Here is a 10,823-nt window from a genome sequence, read left to right on the forward strand (position 1 = left end):
TTTCACGGACTACCGGGACTATATGGGCTTAAGCGTGTGTTGGCACTTCTTAACGCAACCACCGGATATCGGTGATGGCGCCAGAAATGCCTGGTGTGGTAACTCTATTAACTATTGGATAATTCCGCAAGCGCACAGAAGGTACCGCTGTAGCACTTCACCCGGGAGTATTCCAAGGTATCGTAATTTATATTTTCCCAAGGGAAAGCAATAGCTAGAAATGCTTGTAAGAAAAGAGATCCTATCTCAACTTAGTTACAACTAGTGCAGAGAGGTGGTAACGAAAGGTGAAGGAAGGGATGATGATGATCCAGAGATAATCAAAAAGGATAACTACAAGATAACTAGAGTAGAGTAGCTAGGTGGGAGGACAACGAGTGAGTACAGGTTCCTAGGATATCTAATTTTACTCTCGTGAACTAATCTTAATCAAATAGCAGAGACACACTAGATTGATACCTTACTAATGGCTGCTAGGGATAGCCGAGCTGGTAAGACGCTTAAAAGGTTTTTTCACCTAACCCCTTACCGAAAGCGACTATTGGGCTTATGGACGCCTTATCTTTTAAGAACTAGCTCGTACGTGAGGAGAACCTAATGCCGCCCACGATCTGTCACCTACTAGGGAGTGCGCCCCTACTTTCCGTCCGAGCCAGCGACACCCAAAGGAAAGACCTAGCCTAAGCACCGCGCTTACGCTAACTCTCACTACTCTAGCTGCGATCAAACAACTATAGCACCTTGCTAAAGGCGATGGGAAACAGCCACGAGCTTGTTACAGGATCACAATCTAATATGTAACTACTAAAGGACAAGATAGAACACTACAATACTATTGCAAGAATAATATTGCACAAAGTAATACTTAGAAAAGTAGGAAGAGATTATATAAAGAAAACAAGTCTTACAGGAGAAAAGATACAAGAGCTATAAAAGACTCTCCAGAAGACGACTCCGGAGACCCCGAGCTTCGCTCGACTCAACTCTAACTCCCACACTAGACTACTACTACTACTACTCACTTGCATCTAGCTTGGATACTTGAACCTTGAATTCATCATGCCTTGGAAGGGTGAAATCAGCCTCTATTTATAGGGAGAGGTGGAGTAGGGGCTACTCCACCGCCACGTCATCGATCCGTGTGATCATGCCTCTCCACCCTTGGATCAAACCGACTTCACAACCGCCATTTGATCAACGGCAGGGGCAAACCAACACGTGAGACATGTGGGGAAGGTCGGTGGGAGGCCACCGACCCTGAAACCGCCTTACATGTGGGGTCGGGCGACCCCACTCCTGACCACCTGGGCCCACCAGCAGTGTCCACAATGGTCCCTTATGTCGGTGGAGTAGGTGGCACACCTGGGTCCCACCAAAGAGGGGTCGGGCGACCCCCTCCCTGTGGGCCCAGGGTGTCACCTGTTGTCCCCTCGATCTCCTCTTGATGATTCTGATGTTGGCTTTGTCAAATAATGTCTTGAATTTGTTGTTCCTGCATAAACAAGCTAAGAGTACAAGTGGAACTAGTTATGGATAAAATATGTTCATGTCATGTCATTTCCCCTTGCAACCGAGGCATGTTGACGGTGTTTTGTATGTGGATTTCTATGGTATATCCACCGTCAACAAGATCCCCCAAGCTTAACCTTTGCTCGTCCCGAGCAAACAATCAAACTTAGCCTCGGTGGATCAGGTATTGTTACTATGTTCATATTTCAAGAGTACCATGTGTACAACAAAGTTCTTCTCTTTGCATGAAAAATTTAGCTATGTAAACTTACCCATATTACCTTAGTCACTTATGGGGCTTATGGCTTTTCCTTTGTCTTAGGTGGTTGAAAGACAGAACAGTTTGACTTGAGCACTAACTTTCTCATTCTTAGCAAGTTTCATATCAGAGGTTTTGTGATATTTTCAAAAGAAAACTTAAATGTTCCTCATATGGTTCTCTCATGTCACTCAAATGGTGTATAATTCCTCACCAAGGCATATGATAGAGTTGCCTTCTCTATTTCATCCTATTTCTAAAAGGCTTATGTGGAGCTTAAGGTAGGGATGAAAGGAGATAGCATACTTACTTTGCATGTGTTGCGAAATCAAAGCTCGGATCCTTGAAGAGAAGTGTCATACTCCCAGATCAAGATGTGCAAGTGTGATATATGGTGGACTAGGTTGCTCCTTTATTTGCTACACTCTCTCTACTTGTATATTGAGACATGGCTAGCATTTTCTTTTTCTTCGAGCTTTATGTGCTCAAATTTTTTTTTTATTTTTTTTTTGTGGACTTGCACATGTCCATCTTTTTATTTCATTTTGCCTAGGCTTTTGATGTCTCATTTACCAAATAATGCTTAGAGAGAGATATTCTAACATTTAGAGTATGGAGCAACCTATTTAGTGGATGTGAAATACATGTGGTTGCGTACTTCCAGTGTAGAAGCAGCATATATATATGTGGTGTGTACGTGATCTTGATCTTAGGAGCATGAAAAGTCTCTTAACAGGGGTCAACAAGACTTGACGACACTCAACACAAAGCAAATAGCTTATGTGGAAAGGTTGCAATCATGTAAAGTAGATATAGCTGTGGTAGGAATTCATCACCATTGAGGAACAATTAAGGGTTTGATCATTTTAAGAATAAATTTCTGATAATCATGCATGCTTAGAATAATATTATAGCAGCTCTTGTCTCACTATCTCATGTCCCACAACAACTTAGACTTAGTTCTAGCACTTGCAACCCACAAAGTTTTCAGGTTCATGGCAGTTTAAGTGAGCTAAGTGATCCATACTTGGAGAAATACTAAGTTGTATACTAGGTACTAGAGAAACATTAACAAGCAACTAGTCATCATTTCCATGAGGGATATAGACATACATGAAGCATATATGCTAAAGGGAAATGCTAATTTTTTTTTAGAGCAAGAATGATAAAATGCATGGAAATAAATAGGATAGAATACTTACCTTGGTGGGGGAGAGGATCTCCCCCAAGCTTGTCCTTCCTCACTGGGGTGGATACGATGGATATGGTGGATATGGTGGAGGATATTGCTGTGGAGGATATTGTGCAGGAGGAGGTGGATATGCATGTGGTGGTTGAGGAATGTATGGTGGTACGGGCAGGTGATATGATGTGTAGGCTTGGCACCAGTTTCTATTGCTGCTCTCCTCAAAATTTTGGATTTGCTGTTGGGTTTCCACAGTGGCAGTGTGAATGGCTTCATGGTTAGTACGCAATGTAGCCATACCTGATCTGAGTAGCTCCATGTCATGACGGTGACTGCGGTTTCCAATCTCCTGCGAAGAAGAAAGAGACAACCGGGCACTACGTCTCCTCCCCGTCCCGGAGGTGTGCATGGCATTGGAAGTGCCCTCATTATCTGAATCATCTTGCTGTTCAGCTCGTGACTGTCCACGTGTGAATGGCCCTGCAAAACTTCTACGTCCTCCAACTCCAGGAACATTAGGCATTAACGGGTGGCCCCCCGTATAATTTTAACTCTGGTTGTGGCAAAATGAGTCTTGCATTTGATTTACGCAATATAAATTCAATTGTGTCATTGGGGCCACGCGTAATTACTTTTGCTTGAATGAAATGATATTTTCCTAACATAGTTCTAGGAGTGGGTATGTACTGGATGGTGTCATCAAGGATCAAAATGTAATCACACAATTTTGTAATTATAGAGGTGAACTCAATTGGGTCATTCTTCCATGCTATAGTGATCCAATGATGTACCATGGCTTTTACCGGTGCAATACGAATTCTATTCACCATGGCATATAGAATTCTATTATCAATTTCCCGCACAATCCGAATGTCATCTCTAGGGAATAGAGTGATGCCTATCCATTTGTGCATGAACCGTAGTGTGGGATGGCAAATATGGCTAGTACGTGGGTAAGTCTTTCCAATTAGATTCTCCCCAGTTATTTCATGCCAAAATTCTTGTCTATTAAAACCCCTTGTGGCAACTTCTACGTTGGTTTTAAAATTCATAAAGCCTAAACATGCAGCTAGATGGTCCCATGTGAAATCATAATCTTGGTTTCTTAGGCGAAAGTAAATGGTTGTTTCGGTTACCCTTACGGTGCTCAAAAATTCTAGAGTGAGAATCTTGCTACCTAGGTGTTCCGAAAAGTCCCAAAATTCACCCCATCCTATTGCAGCAAAGACATCAAAGAATTCCTCATACATACATGTGTCTTTGAGGAATTTAGGGTCAATTACCTTGGTATGCTTGAATTCACGGTGGCGTAGATGGTTAAGCTTCTCCATTTCTTCTACGGTGAGCAAAAGTCCGGTCTCTATATCTTGCATCCGTAGAGGTGCTGCTTCTTCATTAAGTGGTTTTTGCTGTGGCATGGCCTCATGCTCTTGCTCCTCATGAGTCTCAGAGGGAAGTCCCTGATGAGAGGAGTACTCTTCTACCGAACTCATGGTGCCATGGGAGTGCCTTGATGAGCTTCCGCTAAACGCTCCACGCACTTTCTTCCCTATGTTCTTGAGTGGATTCTTCATGCTAGATCAAGAAAATAATGAACACCACTTCCACCAGAGAGGTTAGTTTAGATTTTAACTCTTCTTACCGGCTGATTACCTCTCTTGATTTCTCGACGGGTGAACACTTGAGCAATAGGGAAAGTGAAAGGAAGAGTGTTGATGATTTTCTTGAGTTGCTAGTAGAGGAAAATGGTTGTGAGTGAATGAGTGAGTGGATGGAAGAGAGGACAAGTGCAGAGGGCACTTTGTCAGGGTCGGCCGACCCCTCTTTTTCCACGAAACCACAAATGGCCAACACCTTGTGTCAAGGAAAGATGGATGGGAAGAAAGAAATAAGGAATGCTGTAGGGAGGGGGTCGGGCGACCCCATCACCACCTCCTCTTTGCGCTAGCTGTTCACCAGATTGATGATGAATGTGTGCCATGGCTGGTTCCCCATCTCCACTCACTCTCTCCTTTCTTTTGGATGTTTTCTCAAAGAATCTCTTCTTGGAATGTGGTGAAAGAGAAAGGAGGGAACAAGACAAGACTAGATGGGTGGATGTTTGCTCATGAGATGCTTCACGGGATGAGCTTCTCAAAATGTTGATTTACTTAAGGCTTTAAGCAAGTATCTTTCCCATACTTAGCAAGAGTGATTTGTCTAGGGGTTGCTTAAGTGACTTTAGAAAGAAGAAGATGGTTTTTGTTAAGTTAGCAGTGTCTCCTAATTTCACTTACGTTTTAGTGGAAGCAGGGGATGAGAACTAGAAACTCTAGCTCCTAGGGTGAGTGTCGATGTTTATGAGTCTTTATTTCTATACTCACTCTCCCTACATTACTTGTGCTGCCATACACCAGAGGAGGGGAGGAAGTGGGGCCAACCATGGGGTCGGCCGACCCCTCCTCTCACTCTTGAGTAATGCTGGGCACACTACACGAGTAACAGAACAAGCACATGCAAGAAAAATAGATGAAAGAGTTAGAGAATTCTCATGCACGGTTCAATTCCTTGATCAAGTGGGATTACATGAGTTGACATGGTAATGTTTTGGTGTTTTCTTGAATGGAGCATAGCATGTCATGACAGGAAGTGGCAAAGGACACGAGATGATAGGTGGGGGCCACCAAAGTGGGGTCGGGCGACCCCCCTTTGGGCCCCACCTGGTGTCCACCTTGCTCAGTGAGTTTTTATTTTTACTTTACTTGTCTTAACTCAAGTTGATAGAAGGGTTGGAAAAGATGAAGGAAGTTTAATAAGTAACTTAAAGTTAAAGGTCAGTGGGCTTACCTTGATGGAAGAGCTGTTACCTCAGGTCCTTAGAACAGGACCTCCTCCTTGAGTTTATACAGAAATTTTCTTCGGAGGTGTCATCGGTTGTATTACCTTCTTCTTCCATATTTTCTTGCTCTTTGCTCTTGGCGTTGGATTGGTCTTTTTCTTTGGCCTAGTTATGAATGTGACGGTTGCCACATCCACTGCCAAGATTAGTGAGCATTGCACTACCTTTGGTTTGAAGTTGAACTTCTCCTGGGCCCCATTGATTGTAAATTGAATTTCTCCGGCTCCAACGTCAATATGTGCATTAGCAGTGCTGAGAAATGGTCTTCCCAGGATAAGTGGAGTCTTTTCATCCACCTCCATGTCGAGTACCACGAAATCCACAGGGACCAGGAACTCGCGTATCTTTACGGGGATATTCTCAGCTACCCCCGCAGGATGGCGAATTGACTGATCCGCTAACTGCAAATGTATTGATGTAGGGGACAAAACAACATGGGTTAGTTTATCAAATATTACCTTTGGCATGACACTGACACTTGCTCCCAAGTCGCACAGTGCATGCTCGAAGTGATGTGTCCCAATGGAGCAGTCGATGGTAGGACATCCAGGGTCCTTCTTCTTTTCTGGTAGTTGGTTTAGTATCGCCGCGCTGCATTCTTCTGTTAGCTTAATCACCTCAGTTGTAGGCAGCGGGCGTTTGTTGTTGAGGATGTCTCTCAAATACTTGTCATAGGTTGGAACCTGCATTGCATCAAGTAGTGGAATATTGACATATAATTGCCGAATTACCTCAACAAACTTCCCGAATTGTTCATCGGTGGTTGGCTTCCTTGTTCTTGGAAATGGCAGCAGAATGTTGGTGTCGTAGAACTCGTGCGGAGCTGTCTTTCCATAGAACTTGGTGTTTTCCTGCTTAGATGGTGCTTCTTTCTTGTCTTCCTCAACTTCCTTATCTTTTCTTGCAGTCTTTTTTTTCATGTCAGGATATGGTGGATCACGAGTGGTCTTACCCCCTCTCGTGGTCACATTAAAGATATTGCAAGAATTTACAGAAGAAGGAACAGTAGCAGCAATTTGTGCTATTTGAGACTCTAAAATTTTATTAAAGTTTAATTGGTCCTTAACAGAAGAAACAAGGGAATCCATTTTAGCAGTTAATGATTCAAGAGTCTTGTCATTAGCTAACAATCTTTTGTTCATGCTTTCATTGATTTTAGCTTGATTAATGACAAGTTTTTTAAGTGAAAGCCAGTTAGAGTTACTAGAGTTACCTTGGCCCTGGAAGCGCGAAGTTGGTCGTCCATTGTTGAAGGATTGCACAGCTTCATGGCTTGCATTTTGCACCCTGCTCCGTTGGTTCGCACGTGCAGTGGCGTATTGTTGGATGGCCTCTCGATCTTTCTTTACCTTGGCTCGTTCATCCAACTTCTTCAACAAGAACTCCATCTTGTGAGATATTTCATTTACCTCTTCAATGGTTTTCGTGCTTCTCTTCTTGAGTTGAGGGCGTTCTTCTCTCCATGTTTGATTTGTCACTATGTTCTCAATGAGAGTTTTAGCTTGAGTGACATTGAGGGAGGTAAACGCTCCTCTTGCGGCGGCATCAAGGTGGCTACGAGCTACTGGAATCAGCCCATGGTAGAAACCTTGAACCAGGAGCCACTCTTTAATTCCATGATGTGGACACTCTTGAATGTACTCCTGCAGACGTTCCCATGCTTCGGGAATAGTCTCGTCTGCCTTCTGTTGGAAGCTTGAAATCTTTGCCCTCAGAGCAGATGTCTTGCCCATTGGGAAGAATTTCTTGAGAAATGCATTGGCACATCTTCTCCAGGTGTTGACATCATCGGGTTGAGCGTAAAACCATTGCTTTGCCTTCCCAAGCAATGAGAATGGGAATAGGCGAAGGCGGATGGCATCGGCCGTTACCCCTCTGATGGCAATAGTGCTACACACTTCCAAAAAGTGTTGGAGATGTGCATTTGCATCTTCATGTGGCTTCCCACTAAATGTACTTGCTTGCACCATAGTGATAAGTGATGGCTTAATCTCAAAGTCGACATCTTCGACCTCCACCCTCGGTCCAATGGTAACATGGGCAACTGATGGAGATGAGAAGTCGGAGATTGATGAGGAAGCCATTGACTGGTAGAGTGTCGGTGCTAAGCCTCCTTCCTTGAGTGAATTCAAGTATGAGCTGGATCTCTGATAAGTTACTAGACGGTGTCTAGGACTCTGTCGGGATGTCTCAGGATTTTCTAATGTGGCCTTGAATTGGAACTCACTCATACAATGCCCTGCTTCACAATATAGAGAAACAAAGGCAAGGGGTAAACCCCCCCCCTACAACTAATTGATACTAAGTTGATGATATTTTTTTTTGGATTCGTTCTTACTAAGATTTCTAGGCTATGCTTTCCCCGGCAACGGCGCCAGAAATGCTTGTTGGCACTTCTTAACGCAACCACCGGATATCGGTGATGGCGCCAGAAATGCCTGGTGTGGTAACTCTATTAACTATTGGATAATTCCGCAAGCGCACAGAAGGTACCGCTGTAGCACTTCACCCGGGAGTATTCCAAGTTATCGTAATTTATATTTTCCCAAGGGAAAGCAATAGCTAGAAATGCTTGTAAGAAAAGAGATCCTATCTCAACTTAGTTACAACTAGTGCAGAGAGGTGGTAACGAAAGGTGAAGGAAGGGATGATGATGATCCAGAGATAATCAAAAAGGATAACTACAAGATAACTAGAGTAGAGTAGCTAGGTGGGAGGACAACGAGTGAGTACAGGTTCCTAGGATATCTAATTTTACTCTCGTGAACTAATCTTAATCAAATAGCAGAGACACACTAGATTGATACCTTACTAATGGCTGCCAGGGATAGCCGAGCTGGTAAGACGCTTAAAAGGTTTTTTCACCTAACCCCTTACCGAAAGCGACTATTGGGCTTATGGACGCCTTATCTTTTAAGAACTAGCTCGTACGTGAGGAGAACCTAATGCCGCCCACGATCTGTCACCTACTAGGGAGTGCGCCCCAACTTTCCGTCCGAGCCAGCGACACCCAAAGGCAAGACCTAGCCTAAGCACCGCGCTTACGCTAACTCTCACTACTCTAGCTGCGATCAAACAACTATAGCACCTTGCTAAAGGCGATGGGAAACAGCCACGAGCTTGTTACAGGATCACAATCTAATATGTAACTACTAAAGGACAAGATAGAACACTACAATACTATTGCAAGAATAATATTGCACAAAGTAATACTTAGAAAAGTAGAAAGAGATTATATTAAGAAAACAAGTCTTACAGGAGAAAAGATACAAGAGCTATACCAGACTCTCCAGAAGACGACTCCGGAGACCCCGAGCTTCGCTCGACTCAACTCTAACTCCCACACTAGACTACTACTACTACTACTCACTTGTATCTAGCTTGGATACTTGAACCTTGAATTCATCATGCCTTGGAAGGGTGAAATCAGCCTCTATTTATAGGGAGAGGTGGAGTAGGGGCTACTCCACCGCCACGTCATCGATCCGTGTGATCATGCCTCTCCACCCTTGGATCAAACCGACTTCACAACCGCCATTTGATCAACGGCAGGGGCAAACCAACACGTGAGACATGTGGGGAAGGTCGGTGGGAGGCCACCGACCCTGAAACCGCCTTACATGTGGGGTCGGGCGACCCCACTCCTGACCACCTGGGCCCACCAGCAGTGTCCACAATGGTCCCTTATGTCGGTGGAGTAGGTGGCACACCTGGGTCCCACCAAAGAGGGGTCGGGCGACCCCCTCCCTGTGGGCCCAGGGTGTCACCTGTTGTTCCCTCGATCTCCTCTTGATGATTCTGATGTTGGCTTTGTCAAATAATGTCTTGAATTTGTTGTTCCTGCATAAACAAGCTAAGAGTACAAGTGGAACTAGTTATGGATAAAATATGTTCATGTCATGTCATTTCCCCTTGCAACCGAGGCATGTTGACGGTGTTTTGTATGTGGATTTCTATGGTATATCCACCGTCAACAGCGTGATGGTTCGACTATGCAAATGGTCACTATTAGGCTTAATCTCTTATAATTTGGTCGGTTCTGTTACACAGGACCCCTACCTGGCGCGCCAACTGTCGGTGTTTTCCCCACGGGGGTCACACCAACGAGTAAATTTGTGTGCGTGCTCCCTTTCCCAGATGGTGATGCAAGAAGACACAAAGATTTATCCTGGTTCGGGCAAGAGAAGGCCCTACGTCCAGTGGGGGAGGGAAGTTTGTATTATCTTGCACCTAAGTGCTTGTACAGGGGCAAATACAAGAGTGTATGAACCGGGACGGAGTATGGAAACTTCTCTACGTGTGTGCGTTGTGTTGCGTGATGGTCTGTCTATTCCCGGATCTCCCCTTTTATAGCTCCAAGGAGAGACCTAGGGTACATGTATAGGTGTCAGAGTAGGGGTCGATAGAGGCATGGCGCGCTGACCTACTCGAGGCCTCCGTACCGGCGTGGTCTCGAGCCGTCCCGTCTTGGTAGCTTGATGATGATTACGCGTGCCCCTGTATCCTGCTCTGCGCGCCGTCTCGGGCTAGATCACCGGTCGCACGCCTGTACGGTATAGCGGCAGATCTGGCAGAGTGGCTGCGGTGTTGTCAGTCGATGCCCAACTCTTCCCCAGGAAGGAATCATGTCTGGTCGAGGGTCAGACGCCGTGCAGTGCCTTGTTGTCCAAAGCGTTGACCTTGGATGTCTCGAGGTGGTCCTGACTTGACGTTCCATCCCGGCTTCCTACGTCCTGACATGCTTCGGGTTGTTAGGTGGGGAAGGCTGCAAAAAGAATGACGTGACGGGTGCCTGTTCCCTATCACGCTTCCCGTGACCAGCGTGTTAGGTGGGAAAGTGACAAGCGCATTAAATGCCCCGGCTCTCGTGCGCGCGTCACGCGGCGGACAGTGTCCTTGCGCTCGACGCCTCTCGATTCGCTCGAGCTCATTTCCGTATTCGACGGTAGTTGACGTTCGACCCCCGAGCGGTTCGCTCGATGTCTTTTCCG

The 10,823-nt window shown here is 45.1% G+C and overlaps 1 protein-coding gene across 1 annotated transcript; it reads right to left on the reverse strand.

The window, feature by feature from the left end:
* LOC110430422 lies at window positions 5,835-6,752 on the reverse strand. Its single transcript, XM_021448098.1, has one exon. It carries the CDS (start codon window positions 6,750-6,752, stop codon window positions 5,835-5,837), a length of 918 nt encoding a protein of 305 aa, XP_021303773.1.

The sequence above is a fragment of the Sorghum bicolor genome, chromosome 9, assembly GCF_000003195.3.
Source record: "Sorghum bicolor cultivar BTx623 chromosome 9, Sorghum_bicolor_NCBIv3, whole genome shotgun sequence".
NCBI lineage: Eukaryota > Viridiplantae > Streptophyta > Magnoliopsida > Poales > Poaceae > Sorghum > Sorghum bicolor.